The sequence below is a fragment of the Zygotorulaspora mrakii genome, chromosome 6 (genome assembly GCF_013402915.1).
Source record: "Zygotorulaspora mrakii chromosome 6, complete sequence".
Taxonomy (NCBI): domain Eukaryota; kingdom Fungi; phylum Ascomycota; class Saccharomycetes; order Saccharomycetales; family Saccharomycetaceae; genus Zygotorulaspora; species Zygotorulaspora mrakii.
This window is the reverse complement of record NC_050724.1, coordinates 940,818-967,233: the sequence shown is the minus strand read 5'-3', so window position 1 is coordinate 967,233 and position 26,416 is coordinate 940,818. Positions and strand designations below refer to the sequence as shown.

The window sequence follows — 26,416 nt, the reverse complement described above, 5'->3', positions numbered from 1 at the left end:
ATTATATATATACACACATAAATATATATGAATATACACAGTATGTTTAAAAATTCGGTATTGGTTGGCAGTTATTTCTGCTAAACTAAAATACCGCTTGACACCTCTAGTTGATCGATAACGGGGTCCTTAACATTTGGATTCAATGACTTGTTTGTCAGTCTCAATTGTTCCTCAGTCCATAGGTTTTCTTCTTCGATGAAATTCTTTTCGCCAACTCCTAGAATACCACCTTGAGTTTCCCAATCTCTTACGCGAGGTAATTGCAAGCGATTGAAAACATCATCAACTGCATCCAACAAGATATCTGATAGATCATCTGTATGACCAGGAGTTGGTGTAATTCTTAATCTTTCGGTACCACGAGCAACCGTAGGGAAATTAATAGCTTGAACATAAATACGATGATTCTCCATTAATAAATCAGACGCTTGTTTGGCCAGTTCAGCGTTACCGATAAGAACGGGAACAATGTGTGATGGATTTGGAATCACTGGAATACCCAAATCCTCAAAACCTTCTTTGACGTAAGTGGTGTGCTTTTGTTGCTGTTGCCTCAACTCCAAGTGACGACGTTGAAATCTAATAGCTTCCGCAGCACCTGCCATAACAGCTGGTGGTAAAGTGGTAGTAAAAATAAAGCCAGGTGCATATGATCTGCACCAATCAATCAGTTTTCTTGATGCTGCAACATAGCCACCAACTGTACCAAATGATTTTCCCAATGTACCAGTGATCATATCAACACGATCCATAACGGTTTTGTAACCTTTAACGGAAGATATACCGTGTAAACGATGTGCTTCAAAATCGCAGTGCTCCGCAACACCTGCTCCATGAGGACCATACAAACCCACTGCATGAACTTCATCCAAGAAAGTTAATGCTCCATACTTGTCGGCTAAATCGCAAATTTTTGCAATATCTGATACAGAACCCGACATCGAATAGACAGATTCAAAGGCAATTAATTTAGGAGTGGATTTAGGATACATCTGCAACATTTCTTCCAAATGATTCAAATCGTTATGTCTGAAAATATGTTTAGTGGTATTAGCATGTTTAATTCCAACAATCATAGAGGCGTGATTCAATTCATCAGAAAAGATAACTAAATCCTTGATCTTTTGACCTAGCAAGGATAGAACAGCATCATTGGCTACAAAACAGGACGAAAAAACTAATGCACCCTCCTTCTTATGCAAAGCGGCAATCTCAGCTTCCAATTTCATCGCATGTCTATTATGTCCAGCGATATTTCTGGTACCACCGGAGCCTGCACCATATTTGTCCAGCGTTTTCTTCATGACACTGACTATTTCCTCATTCTTGGACAGCGCCAAATAATCGTTCGAGCACCATACTGTAACTTTGTCATCCTCTAGCTGACGATGCGCCATTGGGAATTCACGGGCTAGACGATTAATGTTGTTGAAATAACGGTAAGAGTTATCTAACCTTTTCTTTTCGATATCAGATTCGAATAGGCCTTCGAAATCAAACGACGACTCCTGAGTGGAGTGGTCAATGACACTATCAACGGCGGAATCTGAAGCTGGATCTGGTGTAACACGAGCAGCAGAGGCAGTAGCATAGGTTCTAGCGGCACCACTATTGCCAACGGTTCTTTTCCGCATGGCCTTTCCGACAACAGGGCATTCCTGCGCTATCGCACGCATATTGAAATTACGCAATAACTGAACATCTTTGGCAGAGGAACTGGCCCTTTGCATAAAAGGGCATAATTTAACGGAGTGACGAGCTAAAGTTTCCATCTCAACTCACCTCAAAGAGAACCTTGCGAAAGCTTATAATAACAGGATATATTATAATACAATGGGGAAAACACTTAGTTTAACGAGTAAAACAGCGCAGCCAACAAAATAAGAATAAATAATAATAGATAGTAAGAGGTGCGCACACCAACAAATAGCCTTGTGAATGACTTTCTTGTCCTTTGGACAGTATTTCTCAACATATCATCGATTATGACCCTGTATATAAATATTTCAAGTGACAACCATAAAAGAAAAGTGAAAAAAAAAAAAATGAAGCGATTATTTGCGGGTAATATAAAATACGTGACAAGCAGCCAATTGAAATCGATTTTATATATAATGAAGCATACAAGATGAGATTTGAGTATTCCAGAGATTGCATGATTATTAAGGTACAGAATAGATACTACAGTAAATGGAGGTGTGATTTGTTTGAGAATATCAGCGGGTGCGAAGTCTCTCAATGGCTTTTAAATGGCCGAGTTTCGCTGCGTGGTTGTAGTGCTTCATGGCTTCCGATAAATCTTTTTGACAACCAATGCCATTTTCATAGTAGTATCCCAGTGCATATTCAGCACGGCCGAATTTTCCATCTGAAGCCTGGCAGCTTTTTTGGGCCCATTTAAATGCTTCCTCGTCGTTTGGTTGTAAAACTCCGGATGCGCCGGTGAGGTACCATCCGCTGAGAGATAGCATTGCCATTGCATTCCCTTTGGGCTCAGCTAATGATGCTTTGGCGTACCATGCTATCGATTTTTTGGCGAAGACTGGCAGTTGCAATTCGCCAAATTCGTAACAGTGACCGAGTTTCCATTGCGCAATGGGGTAACTGAAATTCATTGCACAGTCATAGTAGTACTTGAGGGATTTAGATGAAGACATCTTGATATTGCTCTGTTGTAACAACTTTTGGGTATGCTTTGGTAGACCGGTGAATTCATATATTTTCCCAAGTTCATATATTGATTGAGGTGAATTGCCTGATTTACCAGCCTTTTTGAACCATTCCACTGCTTTGAGCGGATTCAAGTTGGTTTCATCTTCACCATACAGTGAAAGCATGCCAAGTTTATACATGCAGGAAGAATTGTTACAAATTTGGGCGCCTCTGTCGTAATAGTATAATGCCTTTTGCAGTGACTGAGGTTTTGTCATTTCCTCTGCCGAAACACCCTTCTGAAATTCATAGCAAACGCCAGCACGATAGCAGGCATCCGAATGATCTAATCTTGATGCCCTGCAGTAGTACTCTAAAGCTTTCTTATCGTTTTTCACTACAATGTTTCTATTTTTTATCTTCAAATATGGCTGATGTGAGTACAGCGTGCCCATTAAGTACATTGCGGCTCCACATTTCATGGATATAAGTTTCGTTAAAACCTTGAATGAATGCTCTAATATTACTTTTTGATTTTTTAATTTTTCTTCACTTTTCAACTCCCTTTTCAGTTTATCAGCATTGATGTTATAATAAGTTAAAAATTCGTCATTGAATGCATATTCAAGAAGCGTTTCGCACCATTTGATTTGTATCTGCGGTGTGAAGGTGCTTGAATCCGCAACTGTCTCGATGTACACTTTCCTGAATGCCAAGGCACTGTCAGAATATTGCGACAGGTCTCGTGTTTTTGCATTTACTTTTTCTTCCTTACTTCCCTTGAAAGCTGGTATGCTCGCTTCTCTATCATTAGTTCTATACGCTTTCTCCTGCAAAATCTTTATTTGTGATTCTTCGTAAGGTGGGGGTGGGGCTATTCGCTCGGTAGAGTCTCTCTTGTGTAGAATATCCTCATTAAAATGACTATCTTTGATATCGTCTGTTGATTGAGAGGTAGCTCGTAGGCTGTCTTGAGAGTTTGCAAGTGACTGTGAGCTGCTGCTATTCATTGGAAATTGAAACGGCATACCATACCTCTCGCCATTTTCAATACTGTCATTACCACTATCCCCAAAAGTCCGACTATCAGTAGGGATACGTGTGGCTGGCGGCGCTAACGACGTGAACATGGGCACAGGATTGATTATGTCATTTGCATCTTCAATCGGGTATGGTGCACTAACCTCCTGTGACCTTGCAGCTACACGAACAGGGGAGGAAGACCGCAGAGGTTCTGTCATAGGGGCGGGCGCAGGTGGGTACATGTTTATATGAGTATCGTATCGATTACCGTTGTCATGATGTTGGTCTCTGAACATTTTCTATTCCAACAATTTCGTGATTTGCCGCTGTTTTAAACACATCCAGCTAAGCACTTCAAACTATCACACAAATAATAGGACGGCAAGGCAAAAGAAGCGAATACTCGGTCTTCAAGCTGATATAGAAACCATTAATTAAATAATATGTCCGGTAGAAGAGGTGCATTTGGAAATCATTGAACTTATCGCTCTTTGTTCCAAGAGTCGTAGTGATTGCGTCAAGCCGGGTAACTTTTCGAGAACAAGTTCAATTGGAACAAAACCTATGTGAATCCTGTAAATGGACTGATGGAAACTGCAGTGTACGATCAAGTTAATAGTCTACAACTGTTGGCTTTCGCAGTACAAAATGAGGTGGTGGCCATTTAGCGATAAAGAAAATAGCCGATCACTAGATGAAGCGCGAACGCCAAAGACTGCGAATATAGGGCCGATGGCCTCTAATTATTCGAAAGGGCAGAAGATACTATTGGAGGATACAGATCCACGTTTCGACAGTGAGACGTCACAGAGGCAAATGGCACATTCACAAGAGGAAGCAAACCTTAAGAAAGCGTTAGATTCCATCAAGGTTGAGGATTTCTCGTTTGCAAAACTGTCGATGATACCATGTTTCAGAGACGCAGGGTTGATAGGCTTCACCAGTATGTTTGTCTCAGGGACAGTCACATTTTTATATCACAAGAATCCCCTTCGTTCAGCCAATTGGTCAGTTGCAGGATTATTGTTGGGATCGGTTGTGGGATGGGAGCAGTGCCGGTTGAAACGAAAGCGCAGTTTTCAGGTTGGCCAGATGGCTAGAGACACAATCGCCTCGAAGAAGAGACCAATGCTCAATTCAGTCAAACACGAAGAAAAACTGGTCCAGCAGTGGGAAGGGCATAAGAATGGCGAGAGACTCGTAGAAGCCGTATCGGAGAAGAAAAGTCCGTGGTACAAATTTTGGTGATTGAAGACAAACACATTGTAAGTAGATTTGAGCGTGAGTGCAGCCTATCTGCCCTTTTCATTTAATACAATGCCGGGAAATCCTGCCTCAGTGTCTCTCGTCGCACTTCAAGAATCATGTCATTTGTCCTGAGCCAGATGATACAGAAAACCGATGTGTTGCAAGTGAAAGGTTATAAGATCGTGCGATTCTGCGAAATTTTCTGCGTGCCCAAATTGCGACCTGTTCGGTGTCGATACTTATATACTCCTGTAATTACATTTATCATTTTTAAGTACAAATTTGTTGATTTTTGCTGTATCGGTCGTAATTTAGAATTATATAAACTGCGCGTTAAGATTAGTAAGGCTTACATATAGATCCTCCTACCTTTATGGAGTATTTAAGAAACACTTCTAAGGGAAGGCATGTCTCTTCAATTTGCGAAGTGAAAAACAACATATGACACAAAAGAGTGTAACTGTTCTTTTGGTGTGTTTTCCATTGTTTATAGCGTTGTTCAAGTTTTACAACTCTAGAGCTTCTTTTGATATGGTTGAGACTGTGGATAGTTCTGAGAAAATAATGAAAAAGACGCCAGTGTTTGCACTTTCGCATGGTGGACCAACTTTCATGTATGAAGATGCTGCGATGGGAGGTGATAAAGGTGCTTTCCAATGCACAAGAAGGATTGGTAAGTATATAAGTGAAGTTGTAAAGCCAAAATTTATCATATATGTGTCGGCCCATTGGCAATCAGGCAGTAATAACCTCATAGAAGTTGGCGTACCAACTCTCAACAAGGCTGCATTGCAAGGTCCGCCGGTTGAGAATAATCTAATATACGACTTTTATGGATTCCCTAAAAACATGTATGATGAGAAATTTCACTCCATGAATGATATACCAACAGCCTATCAACTTGTCAAGGATCTAAATTCATACTTCAGGGCAACGGATACTTTGTTACATTCTTCGTTGGCTGAAAGAGGTATTGACCACGGAGTTTGGGTACCATTGAAGGTTGCTTTTCCTGACAAAGCAACTGACTTTTGGAACACTGGTATTCCCGTTATCCAGGTATCTTTAACTCAAGACGCCACAGATTTTGATATGCATTATAAACTCGGTCAGGCATTATCGACATACCGCTCAGATGCCGTTGTTATTGTATCTGGAATGACGGTTCATAATTTAAGAGATTTGTCGCTTGCTCCTCCGGGAAAATCTCTCCCATATGTCAAGAAATTCAATCAACTTCTTAGAGAAATTATGACAGACACTCATACTGAAAACAACCATAAGCTCTCAAAACTTAAAGAATTACTGACAGACCCGCAAAAACGTCAATTGCTCTACTCTGCGCATCCTACACTGGATCATTTTGTTCCATTTGTCGTTGGACTAGGTGCTGGAGAAGGAGAAAGCAGTGCATGCAATGTTAAAGAACTCTACAATAATGAGCAAGGGTCCCTAGGGTGGGGAATCTATCAATATGATCAAAATTGATTATTTTTACGTACTGTAAACAATCAAAAGCTAACTTGAGTATATATATAGGCTCTGGATCTATTTAATTATCTTGTGGTCCTATACTTGAGCTGCAAGGGGATGCGTCATTCAAGTCAATTGCCAACATGTCTTTAAGGATATTTTCCTTATCACCTAATATACTTTTGTCATCATTCTCATTTATTCGACTCTTTGCACTGCCTGCCAGAGGTAGTGAGAAAGAGTTGTCAAAAGCAGATTCGGCTGTATCTGAGATGTCCATTTGAGGACTCTCCATTTTGATCGATTCATCATAATCGTGTATCGAAGAATTTCGTACAGAGCCGCTTTTGTGGCCTAAGGGCGACTTTACAGTATTTAAAGGAGACATCTTTCTTACCGGTGTAGGGGGTCCTCTTAGGAAATCAGAATTGCTTACATTATTTTCGTCAATGGTATCTTTAGTAGTACCGCTCGATGATTTGGAACCCAAGGTCGCTTCAGGGTCGACGTCGTCGACCCGTTCATGAGTTCCTTCCTCTTGTTGTCGCTGGTATTCTCCCTCCATTTCACCTTCTTCTTGATCGTCTTCTTTACCAAAAGGGTCCTCTGCATCCATCAATAGATCATCTAATCCGCCTCCAGACCAACCTTTTCTAGCAATATTTTCCGATATTTCAACTCTTGCTCTTGAAACTGTCGCTACATTTTCCAGTACCTTATCGCAGGCAGTTTCAACTAAATCGTATGAGCTTTGATAATAATCATGCCTCAGTGTCTCCAACTGATCTAATTGTGTTTGTAAATTCATCAGGCTCTCCTTATATAACAGTATATTCCTGGTTTTCCTTTTGCTTTGCTTAATATTGTGTCTCTCCTGCATTTTCAATTTCATACTTTGATCTTTAAAATTCTTTTTGAATTGATTCTCCATCGTCTTGGATTTTATTTGAAATTCATCCATTTCATTTAACAGTTCATCTCCCAGAGCTCCCTGAAGACATTGTGACATAATATTTTCATGATTCGCTTGCAAATAAAACAGACCACTGGCACTTAGCATTCTTTCTGCAGTGTCATCACGGCACCCCTTCAGTCTCGCCAGTGTTTCTAAAGATTGTGCCATTAGACTAGCACATTTCGATACCTCCTGTAAGGACTTTGCATACCCCTGGGAACTATCAAAAAGGCTATTCATCGCATCTACCGTATCTTTGATATCTCTTTTGGTGACGAGTGTCCTTAAGTCACTTATCGTACTCATGGCTGACCTCACGCTTGCAGGCGCCATGCGACGATTGTACTGGTCTTCTTCTTTCAAAGCGCCGTGCGTTGCAATAGGCTCTGGTAATCTATTATTGCTTCTAGGACTTGTGTTATTTACTATTGAATAAAACTCGGATAAATGTGGCGCATACCTCGTTGGCGATATATGGCTGGAGGAATTGTTATTATTACTGTTAATGTTCATATATTTAAGAAAAGCCAAATAAAAAAAGTAAGCCACCGGGAAAATGAGCAGAGCCACTTAGCAAACTGATCAGTAAGTTCAAAGGCAGTAGGTAGAAAACAATGAAGGAGCTCTCTGCTATACGTGCTCCTGTTTTTTTCTCATCCATTAAGATATCGAATTCTTGTTGATGTTGAAAAGAACATATTCAACACAGACTGACGGTCACGTGATGTGCGCAAATAAACAGAACTGAAAGTGAATACACAATCGAGTAGACTAGCAATTAGCGACTTGTTTCTGATATTTTACTCTATGTCACCCCCCTATAGATCCTTGATTATGTGAAGACTCTGCTCCGTTACGTTTCATGGTAATACCTCCCCCCTCTTCTGCGATGCGCAGCATTCGCCGCACTTTCCAAGGCAACACTTGCCTCAGCTAAAGTTGTACGGGCGCAAGTCCTCTCATCAAACCTAAGCTTGAATTTAGATAGCGAATGCCAGGTTGGTTAGTCATGGGCCACCATTTTCTTTTCTCCAAATGCTTAGAAGCGCGGTGCCAACTGCTCTCAATTCTACTAGCCTATTATTGGCATTCACCATTTGAAGGAGCAACAGATCATAGATCCTTTCTCATTTTCCCCTGGTCACGCAGCATTTTGAAATCCTTGGTTAGTCACCTTCGATAAGGCATCAACTAAATTGGCAAAGGCTGTACAGCTTCGATACCAACAGGTGGTCATACAACTCAAAATACAGTGTACTCTTTGTCAACTGTACTTGCACTAAATGCTTTTTGCATTTTTAACACCATTCAGAAGCTCAGCGGCTAAAATGGAGTCATTTCCATTGACACTCTTTGAGGCTCAACCGCCACGGTAGTTAACCAAGTGTCCCAGAGCAAGTTCTAAGGTCATACTCATGTCCTGCAAGCACATGAGAGCATGGAGCGTATCTAATGTACTACTTGTTTAAAAGCACGCTATTCAATGGCAACTATATTTTTTATTCTATATTTACAGACAACAGATTTTTCCCTGACAGACGCTAAACAGAGCGTTAAGCTGTGAGTATGTAACGGAATATGAAGTAAAAGCGTGAGGGTGCAATCACATGGATGCTTTGAATCATCCCTCGATATGATGGCTTTATATTGGTTTGCTCAAGTGCTCGTTCAATAATACGCTTTCAAATTCTGTGCACCTGACTTTCACCTGACTTTCACGTGTTTGTATGTAATAGTTTTGTACGCAAGTACAGTTTGATTATTTTAGATTTAGTTCTTGAAGAATTAGAGCTTCGAAGTGAAAAAAAATCGAAACTATAGTGTTGCAGAGGTCTCAAGTGCCACGAAGGTTGCAGAGTGCTAGGAATCGTTCTGTGTTACTGTCAGAATAGGGCCTTTTGATAACAAGCTGAATAGTACAGGGATGTTGGAGCGTGTGCGTTTTTTGGATGGCAGAAGCTTGGCCCGAAGCTTAAACATAGTTGGCCGTTTCAACAGGTATAGGAGCGTTGGTTTACTGCTGTCTACGAGACAGCTTACGAATGGAGTTGACTGTGACGCAGAACGTGTTACAGCGAAGCCAATTGACTCCAGGAAAACATTCCTGGTTGATTCTTACAAGCATTTAATGGAAAAAAACTCAGTAGTACTTTTTTTACACTACAACAATTTATTGAAGCATGAAGATCATCATTACAGGTCACAAATTGAGCAATTGGGAGGTAAATTGACTATTCTGAGGAACAATTTATTCAAACTGTATTTGAAAAACTCGCATTTGGAGGATCCATGCGCTCCAGTTAAATCCAAGAATCAAAGTAAAAGACATCCATTGCTACCACTTTTTAAGGGACCTACGGCTGCAATAGCTTTCCCAGAAACGAATCCGAAGGACGTAGCCAATGTCCTGAAGCTTTTAGAGAAGGCTCAGGATAAGTTATTCGTAGTTGGTGCAAAAGTTGAAACTGAATCCTACGATCTAGCACAGCTGAATAAGTACAAGCTACTGCCAGATAAAACAGCATTACAAGGCCAATTACTTGGATTACTGCACACATTAAGCGGTGCTGGTTTAGTAAAAACTTTAGAGTCCGCTTCTCAATCCCTGTATCTGACATTATCCTCGCACCGTGACAATGTAAAAAGCGAAGGCAAGGACGATTGATATCACAAAGAATGCGTACTCTATATTCCGCCCTTTGCGATTTATTAGAACTTGTAAATACATTAATTAACATATATGTGTGCGTATGTATGGAACCCACATAAGGCACGTTAATCATCGAAGTTTTTGTGATTGATCGGCATTTTTTTCAAAATCATTTTCCACATGAAAATTTTTAGAAAACCATCTCATCGCATCTGTCGATTTGAATCAACTTGCTCCACCAAAACAAATTATCAGTAGTTCTAGCAGACCATTCAAACCGTAACCGTGTTAGTCATGAAGGCAAAACCATTGAGTCAGGATTCAGGATCGAGACGTTATGCGTACCGCGTAAATAAACAAGAGAATAGGAAAGAGTTGAAACATGTCAAAATTGATGAGAAGTCAGTTGAGTCAAAGACTGAAACGCTGGATTTACCTAAGAAAAAGTTTTACCGTCAGAGGGCTCATTCGAATCCATTTTCTGACCACCAACTCGAGTATCCGTTGTCGCCTGAGGAAATGGATTGGTCAAAGCTGTATCCTGAGTTCAAGGATCCAACCACGGGGGATATGACGAAGAAAGTTACGGTTGCAGATATCGGCTGTGGCTTCGGTGGTTTGATGGTTGATCTTTCACCTGAATTTCCAGATGATTTGATACTGGGAATGGAAATCCGTGTTCAAGTTACCAACTATGTCGAGGATAGAATAATAGCATTAAGGAACAACAACATTGAATCCAAAAGGTATCAAAACATCAACGTACTAAGAGCTAACGCAATGAAGTTCCTACCAAATTTTTTCACAAAAGGACAGTTGTCTAAAATGTTTTTTTGCTTCCCAGATCCACATTTCAAGCAAAGAAAGCATAAAGCGAGAATTATAACAAATACTTTGTTGAGCGAATATGCATATGTACTTAAAGAGGGTGGTATAGTTTACACAATTACAGATGTTGAAGATTTGCACAATTGGATGGTCAAACATCTTGAGGAGCACCCATTATTTGAAAGGCTTGATCGAACATGGGAAAATGGAGACAAGTGTGTGAGCATAATGTTAAATGCAACCGAAGAAGGAAAAAAAGTCGAGAGGAAAAAGGGTGATAAGTTCGTAGCATGCTTCAAGAGACTGCCAAACCCAAGCGACTTGTGAAAAACGAGACAAAACAAAACAAAAAAGGCCATAAACTATTTATTCGACATTTTGAGTTTTCTTTAGCATCTTTTCATGTAACAGTAATTTCTGCTTCATATTTGACCCCCACCTAAACTTGCCAATCTTACCATCGGACGGTAAACACCTATGGCATGGTATTACAATAGCTAGCTTGTTCTGACCCACAGCGGTTCCAACACCTCTTATTGCCTTTGGTAAAGCAATCTTTGCTGCAATCTGCCCATACGTTACGGTACCGCCAAATGGAACTTTCGTGAGCTCTGTCCACACTTTCCTCTGGAACGGCGTGCCAAACATGAACTCATAATCCACGGCTTTTTGACCGCTGCTGCTCTCGCTCTCCTCCTTCCCCACGTCCTCAAACTCCAACACCGAAATGTATTGCTTGCGGATCTTCTCGAACTCTTCGTTGTGCGCCGTGGAATCAACCTTTCGAAGGTGATATTTGGTATGTGTCTTTTTACTTAGTCGCTGAAAATCCTGCTCTGCAGACTTCAGCAAATAGTCTTCCTCGTCCCCCAATGATGCATACACGAGCTTTCCACTCTTAACTCTCATCATCAGCATGATCCCAGTCAGCTCATGCTCGCAAAATGAATACGAAATAGTCTCCTCCATTGTGCTTTTCGCCCTACTCCCACCTGTCGTAAATCTAAATATACGACCGTTCCTCTAATACAGCAATATACCAACTGTTAAATATTTCAAGTAGATGCAACTAAATTCAACTATGTTCAACTATATTCAACTCTGCCAAATCCAAATCAACTTAGTCATTGTTTTACGCAGGACACTCATATTTGCGTATTAAAATTACAATAATTCTACGTCATCGCAAGATTACTACTAGCCAAAAAGGCTTGAAGAAACGTTTAAAATGGAAAAAGATAATTGCGTCACCCTGTGTAACAATGCTGATACGATGTTCCTTACGCCATTTTCTTAGTTCTTCTCTGCAGATAATATTGGGTCACTCAGTCTAGCCCTTAGGCTCGATTGTCAAATAGCTCTCTTTGAATGCAGAACAAAAAAATTTAAGCAGAACGAATGGTGAAGTACTTTTTGTACATCAGCTTCCAAAAACGAACGAAAAAAGTAAAAATCTTAAAAACTTGAGTAATAGAAATGCTGTTCCTGGGTGTTTCTAGAAGTAGTAGTGCATTAAAAATGAGCCCCAAACAGGAGCAGTATTGGCAGCATTACGCAGTGTTTTGTGCGCGAACACATTAGAAGAGCAGTAATCAGGGAAGTTGGACATTGAGTGGGGGGATGGGGTGCGGATAATGCGGATAATGTGTGTATTGTTCAGAGAAGAATTTTCGCACATGACGAGAGATGTTGAAAAAGAATCTCTATTGATAGAAGTTTACGTAGAGAGTATTTATCGGTTCTTGTTCTCGATTAGGACTGAGAGTCGAAACGAGATGCAGACTCTAGATCGTCCGGTGGAATTGCGCCGTACGCGGCATTTCCATTGTTTTCGAATTTACCGAGACGAATAACCTTGTTGATGAAAAGGGACAGATTCTCGGAACCTCTTCTTATTGTCGTTTTGAGCCCTCGAGAGTTTTGTTGTGTCAATTTAAAGCGAACGACTTCATCCACGGTGGGTGGATCTAAGTTTCCAAAATTTGTTGTAGACTTGAAGCTCTGGTTGCTTCTCGCAACGGGCTGTTGGTGCTGTGGGTATTGCTGGCCTATGTGCGAGGACGACGCGGGTTGTAACACGTTTTGTCTGTCGGGGACGGGGCCCGTTGTATTAATAATATTGCTCTTTGTAGATAGGCCGTCGTAGTCTGTCACCGTATGCGAGGATCTTGCAAAACTGAACGTGGAAGATCTATCATCGAATATTGAATCCATATCTTCTAGACGCAAACCAGCAGTTTCGGGATAGACTTTCATCACCACGGCAAACGATAGAAAACAGGAAGTGGCGTGTATTAGATAAAGCCTCCAGGAGATTTTCTCTTGCAGAATTGGTGTCAATATGCCAACCAGCCAGTTACAAAACCAGTTCGTGGCGGTGGATGCGGAAGCCATAGCCGAACGAGCACTCAGAGGTGCTATTTCGACGGGATACAGCCATGGAATTGGGCCCCAACTAAACCCAAAAAATGCATTGAAGATGATAACAAATATAACGACCAAATGAGGTGTTGCATGGATATTTGCAACTAAGGAGGCTGAAATCGACACCAATGCACATCCCATGCAGAAACCCCCGATCATCAAAACCGGTTTTCTGCCCCAAGTATCAACCAGTTTCCATGGGGGTAAAGTTGACAACACGTAGATTATACCATTGATACCCGTCATCAATATTGCTTCTCTACCGACCCACCCAGCTTGTTCAAAAACCAATGGAGCGTAATACGAGATGACATTTATACCATTCAGTTGTGCGAACATCTGTGAACTCATTGCAATCAAAACTCTTCTTGTATAACGTTTGAAGACTTTGGTGTACGATTTACCTTCACCTTCCATTCTTGAAATTATAACAGTTTCCTTTATGGAATGGAACTCATCTTTGGCCTTTTGGTCCTGAACATCACCACCGCTATGCAAATCTGCAATCACAATCAGACCTTCCACATCATGATCGTGATTAAGGAGCCATCTTGGAGTTTCAACGATAACAAACGTACCGCAAAACAAAGCAAATCCAATTACACATTGTATTAGGAGGGGAATCCTCCAAGAAAGATTTCCTTCGATGAAAGTACAACCGTAGTCTATCCAAACACTTGCAGCATATCCGACAATATTTCCAGTAAATTCAATACAGGCTAGCTTGCCTCTGTTGTGCGGTGGTGAAATTTCGGATTGATAAATGGGAACAATTGTACTTAGTAAACCAACACCAAGTCCGCTTATTAATCTTCCGATAATTAAATGAAGCATACTCTGCGCAAATCCTTGGAAAAGGCCACCAATAACGAAAACTATAGATCCATATTTTATAGTACGTCTACGTCCCCATTTTTCACCCAACCTTCCCACCATTAGTGAGGATATAAATGCACCAACTTCTAATATGGAAACCATGTTTCCAATCATCGCCCTCGATGGGTTACCAAACTGCTCTTTGAAGTAGGGTCCAGTTAGGCATCCCGACATAACACCCTGGTCGTATCCAAATAAGAAAACCCCGAGAGAAACAAATATCGACGTAAAATACAATAACGCCCTTCCAGTCAAGTACGATTCTTTCACGTAGAGATGGCCATGATCTTGCAGGGGCCCTCCAGCTCCTTCGTTGGGACCGCCACTGCCGAGTCCAGCTAGCGAAGTTCTTGGCGAAGCCGAATGCTCTCGCCCCCGCGAAAGAACAGGTGTTAGTGACTCGCCACCCACTTTCCTAGTTGCACCAATGGTTGCCAATCTTCCCAGACGTATCTCGTTTTGGTTCGGTTGTCTCAATCCGATATCTGATCGTTCATCATCCTTTATCTGGTCAGGAGCGCGCGTAGTGCTTTGGTTCAATAGGTTCTTTTTGTCTTGATCTGGATCTTGCACCATGTTCGTTCAATATGGAGTCTTTGGTGAACTAATATAATAGAAAACAATGTAATTATGATTCAATCTAACCGATTTCTTAGTTTGGGGTCTCTACTTCACTCCGCCGGGGGTTCCTCGCTTCGCGTAGAGCTTTAACGGAGTTTGCATGCAGGGTGCGCCATTCTTCAAGTTCTTAAAGAACGTCATTAGATCAAAAAGGTCCACGTCCTGTCCTGTAGGTGAGCTAATCAGTGGACACGTTGGTTAGTATTTCAGACACAAGAGTCTGGGGTTTAGAGATCAAGCTGTATTCATTAATCTTTAATTGGGACAGTTTACGTAACATCTGAACAAATTATATATACAATCACAACCGAGCCAGAGTTATAAGAAATAATGGCATTGCTTAGATGATTGGGAAGTTACAATTATTTTTTCAATAAGTTCTCAAACATTGGAATAAATGATTGAGCTAGAGCAAAGGAAAAGACGAGTTTTGGGCCTGTTGTGAGTAACTTAGGAGTCAAACCCTTGAAGAAAGCAGTAAAACCTTCATTTTTCAAGGTTGTCTTGACGATGTTGAAACCACTTTGAGGATTATCAAAGTTTCTATTTTGAATTCTCGTTTTAATAACGTCTAGTGGTGCGGAGACAATTAGCGAGGCAGAAGCACCAAAGATCGAGGAGACGAAATTTTGCCCCCAGGTAGCTTGAGAGTAGTCCTGTAAGCCCAGAATGTATTCCTTGGCGAAAGCGTTACCCCCAAATAGCGCAAAAGACCCCGGCGCATTTCTTGCCGCAGTCCAGCCCCAACCTCTGTACAGATTGAATAGCCCTTCGTCTTTCAGAATCTTGATAAAGCCTCTCCCTCTGAAGGATTCAGGATTGGTTTGCCTCTTGATCTTTAACACATCCAAGGGCAACAACACGATCTCACCAATCCCTATCAAAGAACCCGCAGTTGCGGATCTCAAAGCTTTACCAGTTTTAGGACCAAATGCATTGTCAAAATCGGCCTTATAGTGATTATTCAAAAACTCATTCGCAAAAGGCTGACCACCATACTTGTATACTCTCTGCAAAACTTTGTAAACTGCCGCATATCCAAGACCAGGGAACAGGGTCAAAACACGCTTGCTCAAGGCTTCACCGGCATGTTCGCGAAAGATAACGCCGTTCAATTGACCGCTGGAGCTGATTTTGGTGTGATTTGACATCAATCTCTTCGAGATCGTGTCCACTGGATGGAATACACCAATCTCCAGTATACCGGCAGAGGCAGAACCTAACAATCTTGCAACTCCGCTTTGTTTCTTATCGTTTTGAGCCATATTTTTCTGGTTCTTCGAGCAAGATTCTGAATTTCAATCCCCTTACAGCCTGGAATGATCAATACCGTCAGTAGTACTTACCTCCTGTCTATATACATATGCGAATTACTTGTTCGTAACATTTTCATTTTTCAGATCTTTGATGATATAAAATTTTTGTTAAACTGATAAGAAAACTGTCAAGTCAGCATATATTAGCGATAAAATCCCTCCAAAATCTCCATGGGCTTAATCAAACGTCCGTATGTGACGCCTGAATGAGTACGTCTTAGTACGTAGGTGAAATGGATGTTAGTGGTAATATTTAGCTTATTTTGTACTTGTTCAGCTTGAATTATGCCTGAGTACTATGCGGTGAATGGGTGTAATAAGCTCTTCGATTTGACGTATGTAGAACATAAAGTAAGATTGATGATAAATCATAGCTTTGAACTATAACTATTAATCACGGACAGTAAAGGAAGAAGGACAGGTCAGGCTAGTTAAGTTGCAGCGATGGAAAAGGAGACAGCTCTAGTGGTTAAGGATTTTACCAGTATTCTTGAGGAGCTGACGTTTAATTCAAGACCGATTATTACAACTCTTACGAAGATAGCGGAAGAAAATATTCCATGTGCACAGTATTTTGCGGATGCCCTGGAAGCCAGAGTGGAACGATGTCCGCCAGGTCAAAAACTGTATGCGTTTTATGCTATGGACTCAATATGCAAGAACGCAGGTAGTCCTTATACAATCTATTTCAGTAGAAATCTATTTGCCCTGTATAAGAAAACGTATCTTTTAGTGGATAACAACACTAGAACGAAGCTGATTAACATGTTCAAAACATGGATGAATCCAAACGATTCCACTGGTGGTTACTCTCCTCTATTTGAGAAAGGTGCCCTGGTCAAAATTGAGCAATTCCTTATTAAAGCGAGCGCTCTACATCAGAAGAATCTGCAGACGATGTTACCAAAACCAACGGTGCCACTGTTACTTAGAGAAATTGATAAGCTCACCAGTTTGAGTAATGAAAGGCTAAAGAAACAGCCGAACGATGAAAAGTTAAGCGTAAAGCTTGTTGTATTATCTCAGCTGAAACAGGAATTATCAAGGGAATCTTTAACTCAAGACGCTTTAAAGCAGCTTCAGTTGCAGTTGAGGCAAATTTTTGCACAGGATCAACAGGTCTTGCTAGATATTCAACGGCAGCAGCAGTACATTGATGTTCAAAAGCAGCAGCAGCAGCAGCAACAACAACAACAACAACAACAACAACAGCAGCAGCAGCAGCAGCAGCGACACACGGATGCTGGTAATAACGGGTCCTTTATCCCAATATTTGGCGGTAGTCAGATTGACGGTTCGGTATCATCCTTGTTTGGACCCTCTTCCGGTGTTTTGGGGTCTCCAGGATTTGCAAATACGGGTGCTTCCGGTCAAACGTCGAGCATTAAAAATCTATATGAATCACTAGATACAGAGGGCTTACTTTACAAACCACCAAGGGATTCAATCGTAGCCCTTTACGCAAAGATTGACGTGGATGTTAAAGATGATTATAATGGTAACCAAAATCAAAAGAATCTGCCATCATTGCCACTTTTACAAAGTATAGTCTCTGATTGTAAAGCTTACTTCGCAACAGCTAATATAGATATTCTAAATACTCCAAACTTACAATTATCGCAACGAGCGATAGTGAATGATTTCCCAGTGGTAAACAATAATTTAATTCATTTATTGTACCGTGCAAAACCGAATAAATGTAACATATGCGGTAAAAGATTTGGAAATACTTCAGAAGAAAAAAAGTTAATGGCTGATCACCTGGATTGGCATTTTAGAATCAGTAAAAGGTTAAAGGGTTCAGAAATTACGTCAAATTCCTTAGCTGGTAATGTGACTGCAACACAAAAGAATATACAGGCAAGAAGCTGGTATTTGAGTGATTCCCAATGGATTTCTCTCAAAGATGAAGAGATCATAGCTACGAATCGAGACTCTAATGACACTAAATCAATTACGGTTGCCAATTTAGATGATTCAAATGTGCTTCCAGCCACTGGAAATAACAGTGACGCTTCTAAGCAAGGTAGTAGCTTTGCTATCGATGAGAATGTGCTGCGTAAGAAATACGTTATCGTTCCGGAAACCTCAGAAGATATGTCGTTCCAATGCCCTATATGTAAAGAAAAAGTCACAGGGTTATACGATGAAGAGATCGGAGAATGGATATGGAAGAATGCAATCGAAACAGATAAAAAGTATTTCCATGCGACTTGCTATTACGAAGCAGCAAGGAATAACGGCGGCTCTACTGGTTTTCAACTAGATTTAGAGAAATTGAAGCATCTGGTTACAGATTGATTTCCTAGTAAAATGTTAGCTATACACAATTAACAATGTCAATAAATAAGTGAATACATTTCTCATGGGCTTGAAAAGTCCGGAAAAGCACAACGCCATGAATATATAGTTTCATAGCGCTCTTTAATGTGTCAACACAAAAAGAAGAAGTAAATGAAGAGCCGTCCGCATTGAGTGGAAGTAGATCAGGTTTTATCTCCAGCCCTTTTATGATCATTAAATGTAATGACGAGGCCGGAGTTGGGGTCTGATTTCTTTTCAGTTATAACATTGGTTGAAAGTGATTTTGGTTCATTATTCTCCCTAAAACTCAAAGATATGCTATTCAAGTGATTCCTGTGCTCAACGTCCTTTTGATGCAAAATAGCTCGGTAGGTCTTATGAATATGCTGTATTCTTTTATGATAGTTTTCTTTGTCTTGGGCCTGTTGCTCCAGTACCTCGATATAACTCTTTGTTAGGCCCTCCCGCTGATGATCATTGGCACGAATTGCTCCATTTTGCTGCCCGGTATTGTGGCCTTCTAAAGTACGCAAGAGAGATTTATTTTTCAACTTCTCTTGATGCAACTCTTCGTTCAAAATGGATATGTCCTCTCGCTGGATCTCAATAACTTTCGTCAATGATTCCATGTCTGTAGTATTGTCACTTTTAGATAGTTGTTCTTTTTCTATTGCCTTCGGTGCGCTGGTGGAGTTAATCTGTGAAGCTTTGTCAGATAAATCTAATATCTGTTTTCTTTGTTCATTGAATGCCATTTGATAAGATTTTATATATTTAGAAGCCTCTCTAAGAGACTTGCTGGACTTGTCCATGTGAACATGATTAGCTTCGAGTTTCCTGTTAAGCACTACCACATTATTCTTTTGGAGATCCAATGCTGCCTTCAGGTTTGCAGCTCGTACATTTCCAAATTCTCTGACCACCTTCAACTCATTGTGAACTCTAAGTAAATTTGATCTTAAGTGTTTAATCAACGGACTTTCCTCCCTTAATGAATCAAGCTGATGTTTTTCACTTTCTTCCAACTGCTCAAATCTCTTTTCTAATTTCTTCTGTACTCCTCTGTACTCTTCTAATCTTTTAATTATGCTCCTTTGAAGCTTTTCAAGCATTTTTGACAGCTCAGCTTTATCAGTGACCTGCGTAGAATGAGTATTTTGCCTCTTGAAATGTTGTATGCCGTTTGGGTTATCTCTATCTTCAACGACATCAGCAACTTTTCTCTTTCTATCTTCTCTTGAAGTACTCTGCTCTTCAGCACTATCATAAAATGCCTCTTTTGACCTACTATTCAATTTTTTCCGCAAAGATAAGGTCAAATCGATGTTCCTTTCTGATACCATCTTGAAATCATCTCGGAGAATATCATTTTCTTTTTGCATTTTTGCCATTCTACCATATAGACTAGCAATTCTGATTTCATATCTCATTATATCCTCAATCATCTTTTTCATAGAATCTTGCGGCTCCAGTGTCTGTACAGGAGTATCGTCCTTGATCGAACGCCCAGGCCGTATTGGTGGTTCCAACATGTCATAACCTCCATTTGCATCTACAGATACTTTACAAGTGCTATTCACTGAACAATCATCGACACTAATCGGACGTGGACCTTGATGATCAGAGACTGCAGTATCATTGATACTTGAATTTCGCATTGATGAAGAATTTTTATTGATATTCATGTGATCGCGTGCCGCGTTCTTATCTATTGGGTTCTCATTCTTCTGCATATTTCTTTCAGAAGCTGTGATAACAGAAAAATTGCCTGGTGAAGACCGCAAAAGAGACCTTAGTGGATTAAAGCTTAGATTTTCTTTGAGATGTGAAGACCTGTTAGCTTTCGAAGTGAGCCACGCTTTCTGGGGTCTTTGACTAGGATGAATATAATGAAAAGCGTTTTTCTTGCTATCTTGTCTGGGTTTGCTGATATCAAAAGCTCTGTCTACTATATTAGAGTCATTAGAGAGCTCTCTCTTGTTACCGTTCATAAGATTTAGAATGTCAATTGGTTGAAATCGAGGTGAAACTCATGAGGCCTCCTAATTCATTGTGTTTTCCTGATTAATCCTCCTCGCTTTCAAGATTTGTTAAAAATGCGAACAAACGCACTCTTCGCGTTGAGATGAGTGCAACCCTGATATATGGCCTATAAAAAGAATTCTAACAGAACTAATATTAAGCCCTAGAGCAGTGATCGAACAGACAACTGAACTGAAGTTGACTGTTCGCAACCTGGAAGAGCATTTTACCCTTCAGATATAAATTATTGGCGAAACGCTAACTATTATCTAAAACTTGAAGAACTAGTTGAGTACGATGTTCCCATCCATTTAAAAACAGTATTGATTTTGGCAGTCTCCCAAGTCACTAGTTCTGTCTTCAAATGCGAGATCACATTTCAATCTCTCCAATTGGCCATGTTTTGAGGATCAGGGTTCACAGTTCTGGTACACGTCAGGTGAGCTAGTGCGATTTTGTGGTTATGCGATTAGGGAAAGGACAGCGTGCAACTATTGTCTTGGGTTGCTGGAATTGATGGGTTGATGACTGCAAAAGTGCCCTATCGATCTTCCCTGTTTACAATTTTAGGAAAACCGGGTAGATTTCGAGGGATTCAGCTTCAAATTCCGGCTCATCAGAGTCGTAAATGACAATCACATTTTGAAAAATGAATGCGATAATGATCTAGAAAATGTGTCGCTAATAAAAAGAAAGCACAAAGTAAAGGAACTTATGAAGAGTGTGCGAGTGTATCCCGTTCATTACTTTGTTAGTTTCCGGTACTTTTTTTTTGTCTGTGTGTCCTTGTCGTCTTTGTCTCTTGAGCGCTTATTTTGCGTGAGGGTTTCGATATGTTGTTGATACTCAGAAATTATGAGATCTTTCTCAGTCAATAACTTTTTGCAATCCTCCAAAGTAGACCGTTCTTTTTCTATCTCCTTTTGAGATGATCTTAGTTGACCTTCAAGTGAAGTTATTTTGAGCTCTCTCAGCATCACCTCTCTAGAAAGTTTTAGTACAAGCCTTCTTCCATCTTCAAGTTGTTTGTCTTTCGCATCCGTTATGATGGAAGCGTTCTCTAGAAGGCCCTCTAAGTATGACTTTTCATCGTCGCTTTCCTGCTCGAGTGCTGAAATTTCGCTTTGGTCATTTTGGTTTTGAACCGGATTAGAGTTGAAGGGTTCTGCCAGGATCGGCAAATTTTGGTTTTTTCCGCGATCATGTTTTTGGCCTTCAACAATATTTTTATTTCTGCTATATTTAACTGATGAAACCTTTGCCTTTTTTACTTCATTGGCTTCTCTCTTTATTCCTTTCTTTTCTACTTCTTTTCGTTCAGCCTCTTTCCTTTTAACATTCCTTTCTAATTCTTTCTTCTCTAATTCTTTCTTCTCTAATTCTCTCTTTTCTGTCTCTGTCTTCTCCAATTCTCTCTTTTCTGTCTCTGTCTTCTCTAATTCTCTCTTCTCTAATTCTCTCTTCTCTAATTCTCTCTTCTCTAATTCTCTCTTCTCTGATTCTCTCTTCTCTGATTCTCTCTTCTCTAATTCTCTCTTCTCTAATTCTCTCTTCTCTAATTCTCTCTTCTCTAATTCTCTCTTCTCTGATTCTCTCTTCTCTGATTCTCTCTTCTCTAATTCTCTCTTCTCTAATTCTCTCTTCTCTGACTCTCTCTTCTCTACTTCTTTTTCTTTTTGTTGTTCAACATTCACTTCTTTTCCTTTTAGTTCTTCTTCTGTTGCTTTTACAGCCACCACATTCTTCTCGGCCATTTCCTTATTTAAGTTCTCCTTCTGTTTACTATCTTTCGAGCGAACTTGCATTGCAGAGATGGATTTAAAAGGCGGTACTACTATCCCCAAATTTTTAATGAATTGCCAAGCTTTTGCTTGATTCCACACCCTTAGTTTCTTATCGCATTTAACACCTGGAATTGCATTCGTCACCGTTTGCGAGAACGGAATTCTATCATCGATGCCATCACAATTTTCATTTATTATCATCAAATCTACGTGTTCATTCAAGGTTTTCGCTAACTTGACGCCAAAATCCACCTCGAATATCCTTTTCAAGTAATCTGTCTGGTTTCCCGGAACACCAATTTCCGAAGAACCAGGTATATCAAAATAGACTGTGCATGTCCTTAGTTTGGACCGCCATTCTTTCATCCAACCCTCTTTCGAATAACCTTCGATGTCTGATTTGCCATTCAGTTTTTCGGGGCTACTCATCACATGTTTCATTCTGACGCTAGAATCAGATGTTGGCTGATGTAATACAGAGGCGTTCTCAACTAACTTAGTCTCAGTTGGGTTATCGAGAGTTAGATATTCAAGTTTACCCCTTCTCTGCAATTGTTGGTAATAGTAAGCATAAGATACCTCGTAATTGCTAGCTGAGCAGATATCATTAGTGACACTTACGTCGGAATCTTCACTGAAAGGTTTATGTTGGGCTACGCCGGTTTGGACCAAGCCCTGTATAATCTCTCGACCGTAACGACGTTTTCCATGCAACTTCGTTAGAACACTCGAGGGAAATGTTCGATTGAATTTTCTGGTTTCAGTTTCAGGATCAGAAATTTTTGGTGAGATACTTTTTCGATAGGTATTCGAAGCTAATGTGCTGTTTGTGTTAGACGCAAATGTGCTTTTCAGATTTATATGTGGCACCTTGATCTTACTGAATCGTGGAGTACCTGAATTAGATGGATTTAACTTTGGAATTTTCTCACTAGGAATTTCCCTTGGTACCGTTAGGTAAGGAGCAGGCTCTTGGATGATGGCATTGATATTAGTTTCCATCGAATTTCCTGAGTTTGTAACTTTTGGTGGCTTTGAAGGCGATTGTTTGTTGGTATGGTCAACAGCATTTTGCGGATTTCGCCCAGTCGCATTATTACTTGAATTAGTGTTGGCGGCCGACACGCCATTTCTACTCATTAATCTATTCCCGTTTTGAGTCAATACGACAGTAGGTCTGAAGCCGTCAAAGATAGGATCGTGAGGTAAATCATCCGCCTTAGTGATGCCGGGATGCATCTTTAGAAGAGACCGCCCCTGAGAAGTGTCGATTCTTTCTTGCCCCACCTGGGTATCACCAAAAAACTTTACTAGCTCTTTGGCCCGGTCTCCGCTATATGGATCCTCGGATTGAAGTATTTCTTTCCATTTTGCTTTCAAAGATTTTAGGATGGCTGAATTATTGTTATTCTTAAAAGTTGAAGAATTTTCATGCCGCTTCATAGGAGTTTGAAGGATTATATGCTTTGAATGAGAAACGTCTGGAGTTTCGGTTAATTGTGAATGTTCTTCAAAAGCAGCAACTACCTTGCTCTTTCTTATTGACTCATCATCGATGTTCCTCATATCGGGTTTTGCTGCTAGACTAGCAGAACTTGCACTTGGAATACCGTCCTTATATGTGGTACTTTTGTTGCTGTTCTCTTTGATTGACACCTCTTGCTTCTCCTCATCATTTTGTATGTTATCCTTCTCAACAGTTGCGCCTTTCCTAATTTGCGTCTCCATTACTTTCGAAGACTTAATAACTGGCAAATTTTCTGTATGGAGAGTTTGGGCTATTGATTCTTTTTCAGCTGCATCTTGAACTTGCACATCTCTTCCTTCAGAGCCTGCTTTTTTCAGATCATTCGATACCGTTTCAGTCTGATCGTGATCCTCAGCTGAACTTGAAACAGGTTTATGGAGTTTGTATTTTTCGGCATTTTTTTTGGCTAGTTCACTGTTTTCGGGGTTGACTGCCAAAGGAAAATTTAGTGCATGTCTGAAAGGCAAGTTAGGTATCCTGCTTTGCTGCTTGACTTTCCTCCTCCTTAGAAGCTCTTCAACACTAGAAGAAAATGACATATTATTTGCCCTCGATTCATTAGAACGCTCCTCCTTTTTCAATTCATCTCGTGGAGATGACGTACGTCTAAGTTCAGCTAGTTTGTTAACATCAATATTAGTTATTTCTTTTCTTACAGGAGAAGTTCGTATTCTAGCGGTATTATTAGAGCTTATAAATTCTCGGGTAGAAGTTGAGTATGACTTTGGTGCAGCAGCCATTTCCTCTTTGCTCATGGTCAAATTTAAAAAGTTCCCATGCGCATTCTTAGAGCGAAGTAGTCCCAGCAGTTTGTCATTCTTTTCTTCGTTATTACGTCCTTCCGTGTCTACGCCGGGTAGGGGTATTGAATCTAGACTTGCTAGCTTTAAGGACTGTGAACGAGGTAAAGGTTTTGTAGATTGCTCCCTCCGTCGTACAGGTGTCCCTGGTGCACTACCACTGGATGGTTTTTCCCACTTCTTGCTTGTTGGCGTGAATTTCACGAGTTTGATACTGTTAGTTTGAATCGAATCTACCTTCTTTTCAGACTGCCCGTCCAGCTTCGTGTTTTCTGATTGCGGTCCCCTATCTAACTTTTTTTCCAGTGTACTAATAGGTTCTCTGGTTTCTGATTTTTTCTGTGGATATCCAGAGGTTGATTTTGAGATTTCCGAAGCTGGCATGGGGGGAATACTGTTACTGTCCATGCTAGGACCCTTTTTAGCTTAAAAGAAATTCCCAACTGCTATCACCTCAAATATGAGAAGCGCAGGGTTTCCAAAGATTAATAAATGTCTAACGGATGACCGATAAATAGTGCCCACTGTATCAAAAGTAGTTTCTAGACCCTAGACGAGTGTACATCTATCAAAGTGATTGAGTGCCTCAGAAATTTTCCACAAACTGTTTCGAGCGATGGGATTGTTGATCCCAAACAAAGGATTCGTTGTGGGTGACTGGTGCAACAGTAGCGAAAGTGAGGCCATAAATACTTAAATGAAAATTACATATATATATATGTATCTATCCAAAAAATGATACAGCTTCTTAGTTCTTACCAATACATTTCAAAATGGATTCCCATACGGTGGCTGGTGGTTGAGCGGCATCAACACCCTCCCAGATACCAGTCTTCTTGTAAAAATCGACAATTGGTTCGGTTTGTTCGTGATAAGCGTTTAATCTTTTCTTCAAAGCATCGACGTTGTCATCGGATCTTTGAATCAAAGGTTCACCAGTTATATCATCAACCATATCAGTCTTTGGTGGGTTAAATAATTTATGGTAAGATCTACCGGAAGCAGGGTGAATCAATCTACCGGTAATTCTAGCAACCAATAAATCATCGTCAACTTTCAACTCGACAGCTTTTTCCAATGGTCTACCTTGTTCTGCCAACATCTTATCCAACTTTTCGGCCTGTGGGATAGTTCTTGGAAAACCATCCAATATGAAGCCATTTTTACAGGCGGCATTGTTTAGCAATTCGTCTTTGATCATATTAACCATAATGTCGTCAGAGACAAGACCACCTTTGTCCATAATCTTTTTTGCCTCCAAACCTAATTCGGTGCCCTTGGAAACTTGCGATCTCAACATATCACCGGTAGCCAAATGAGCAGCATTGAAACGCTTAACTAAATTTGGTGCCTGGGTACCTTTACCGGCACCAGGTGGTCCAATTAAGACCATTCTGATTGAGTCTTCTTGAGCCATGATTCTTATTGTAGGGTTTTAATTAGAGTTCGATTCCTACACTGCGACTCGCATTTAACCTTACCTTAAGCGTTGCGTCTTTTATGAGCTGTTCCGTTGGAAAGCTACTCAACGACTGTCACAACCAGTGTTCTCACTGTGTTCACCAGAGGTTTCCCAACATCCGGACCAAATGGACACAATTTTCGAGGGCTTCCCTGTTTTGATTGGTCCGCCTAATTTTTTGAACCGGGTAACACCGGAGAGCTTCAAACAAAAGGGACCATGTAAACTGTTAGGAATTGACCACCAGTACCATTAAATTCATCAGTATCACAACATGCGAGAAGAATTATGCTCTTATAATGATGCTATGTGCTCATTTCATCTCAATCCATCTTGTAGATGCGAGCCATTAATGCGCTTCGCACACAGCCTACTCGTGCTTGCTGGAATTCCCACAAGCAAGATATCGCCTGGAGGACCAGGACAGTGACTCTTGGTTCATTGGGT

At 40.5% G+C, this 26,416-nt stretch overlaps 14 protein-coding genes across 14 annotated transcripts; 5 read left to right on the top strand and 9 right to left on the bottom strand.

The window, feature by feature from the left end:
- Positions 1 to 80: 80 nt before the first annotated feature.
- Positions 81 to 1,775, bottom strand: HEM1 (5-aminolevulinate synthase; the record flags this gene model as incomplete). Its single annotated transcript, XM_037289818.1, has 1 exon — positions 81 to 1,775. The coding sequence occupies one exon, from the start codon at positions 1,773 to 1,775 to the stop codon at positions 81 to 83; it is 1,695 nt and encodes a 564-aa protein (XP_037145713.1).
- Positions 1,776 to 2,219: 444 nt separating this feature from the next.
- ACK1 (Ack1p) lies at positions 2,220 to 3,974 on the bottom strand (the record flags this gene model as incomplete). Its single annotated transcript, XM_037289817.1, has 1 exon — positions 2,220 to 3,974. The coding sequence occupies one exon, from the start codon at positions 3,972 to 3,974 to the stop codon at positions 2,220 to 2,222; it is 1,755 nt and encodes a 584-aa protein (XP_037145712.1).
- Positions 3,975 to 4,326: 352 nt separating this feature from the next.
- Positions 4,327 to 4,926, top strand: COX20 (Cox20p; the record flags this gene model as incomplete). The annotated part of the gene is made up of 1 exon (XM_037289816.1): positions 4,327 to 4,926. One exon carries the CDS (start codon positions 4,327 to 4,329, stop codon positions 4,924 to 4,926), a length of 600 nt encoding a protein of 199 aa, XP_037145711.1.
- Positions 4,927 to 5,367: 441 nt separating this feature from the next.
- HG535_0F04970 (DODA-type extradiol aromatic ring-opening family dioxygenase) lies at positions 5,368 to 6,414 on the top strand (the record flags this gene model as incomplete). Its single annotated transcript, XM_037289815.1, has 1 exon — positions 5,368 to 6,414. The coding sequence occupies one exon, from the start codon at positions 5,368 to 5,370 to the stop codon at positions 6,412 to 6,414; it is 1,047 nt and encodes a 348-aa protein (XP_037145710.1).
- A 64-nt stretch (positions 6,415 to 6,478) lies between these two features.
- On the bottom strand, positions 6,479 to 7,867 carry IVY1 (Ivy1p; the record flags this gene model as incomplete). Its single annotated transcript, XM_037289814.1, has 1 exon — positions 6,479 to 7,867. The coding sequence occupies one exon, from the start codon at positions 7,865 to 7,867 to the stop codon at positions 6,479 to 6,481; it is 1,389 nt and encodes a 462-aa protein (XP_037145709.1).
- A 1,411-nt stretch (positions 7,868 to 9,278) lies between these two features.
- Positions 9,279 to 10,019, top strand: MRPL11 (mitochondrial 54S ribosomal protein uL10m; the record flags this gene model as incomplete). The annotated part of the gene is made up of 1 exon (XM_037289813.1): positions 9,279 to 10,019. One exon carries the CDS (start codon positions 9,279 to 9,281, stop codon positions 10,017 to 10,019), a length of 741 nt encoding a protein of 246 aa, XP_037145708.1.
- Positions 10,020 to 10,298: 279 nt separating this feature from the next.
- On the top strand, positions 10,299 to 11,159 carry TRM8 (tRNA (guanine46-N7)-methyltransferase; the record flags this gene model as incomplete). The annotated part of the gene is made up of 1 exon (XM_037289812.1): positions 10,299 to 11,159. The coding sequence occupies one exon, from the start codon at positions 10,299 to 10,301 to the stop codon at positions 11,157 to 11,159; it is 861 nt and encodes a 286-aa protein (XP_037145707.1).
- A 39-nt stretch (positions 11,160 to 11,198) lies between these two features.
- On the bottom strand, positions 11,199 to 11,801 carry MGT1 (methylated-DNA--protein-cysteine methyltransferase; the record flags this gene model as incomplete). The annotated part of the gene is made up of 1 exon (XM_037289811.1): positions 11,199 to 11,801. The coding sequence occupies one exon, from the start codon at positions 11,799 to 11,801 to the stop codon at positions 11,199 to 11,201; it is 603 nt and encodes a 200-aa protein (XP_037145706.1).
- Positions 11,802 to 12,584: 783 nt separating this feature from the next.
- HG535_0F04920 (uncharacterized protein) lies at positions 12,585 to 14,708 on the bottom strand (the record flags this gene model as incomplete). The annotated part of the gene is made up of 1 exon (XM_037289810.1): positions 12,585 to 14,708. The coding sequence occupies one exon, from the start codon at positions 14,706 to 14,708 to the stop codon at positions 12,585 to 12,587; it is 2,124 nt and encodes a 707-aa protein (XP_037145705.1).
- A 407-nt stretch (positions 14,709 to 15,115) lies between these two features.
- On the bottom strand, positions 15,116 to 16,018 carry GGC1 (Ggc1p; the record flags this gene model as incomplete). Its single annotated transcript, XM_037289809.1, has 1 exon — positions 15,116 to 16,018. One exon carries the CDS (start codon positions 16,016 to 16,018, stop codon positions 15,116 to 15,118), a length of 903 nt encoding a protein of 300 aa, XP_037145704.1.
- A 495-nt stretch (positions 16,019 to 16,513) lies between these two features.
- Positions 16,514 to 18,370, top strand: PCF11 (Pcf11p; the record flags this gene model as incomplete). Its single annotated transcript, XM_037289808.1, has 1 exon — positions 16,514 to 18,370. The coding sequence occupies one exon, from the start codon at positions 16,514 to 16,516 to the stop codon at positions 18,368 to 18,370; it is 1,857 nt and encodes a 618-aa protein (XP_037145703.1).
- A 185-nt stretch (positions 18,371 to 18,555) lies between these two features.
- Positions 18,556 to 20,364, bottom strand: ASF2 (Asf2p; the record flags this gene model as incomplete). The annotated part of the gene is made up of 1 exon (XM_037289807.1): positions 18,556 to 20,364. The coding sequence occupies one exon, from the start codon at positions 20,362 to 20,364 to the stop codon at positions 18,556 to 18,558; it is 1,809 nt and encodes a 602-aa protein (XP_037145702.1).
- A 774-nt stretch (positions 20,365 to 21,138) lies between these two features.
- On the bottom strand, positions 21,139 to 24,915 carry HG535_0F04880 (chromatin-silencing protein SIR4; the record flags this gene model as incomplete). The annotated part of the gene is made up of 1 exon (XM_037289806.1): positions 21,139 to 24,915. The coding sequence occupies one exon, from the start codon at positions 24,913 to 24,915 to the stop codon at positions 21,139 to 21,141; it is 3,777 nt and encodes a 1,258-aa protein (XP_037145701.1).
- Positions 24,916 to 25,255: 340 nt separating this feature from the next.
- ADK1 (adenylate kinase ADK1) lies at positions 25,256 to 25,924 on the bottom strand (the record flags this gene model as incomplete). The annotated part of the gene is made up of 1 exon (XM_037289805.1): positions 25,256 to 25,924. One exon carries the CDS (start codon positions 25,922 to 25,924, stop codon positions 25,256 to 25,258), a length of 669 nt encoding a protein of 222 aa, XP_037145700.1.
- Positions 25,925 to 26,416: the final 492 nt, after the last annotated feature.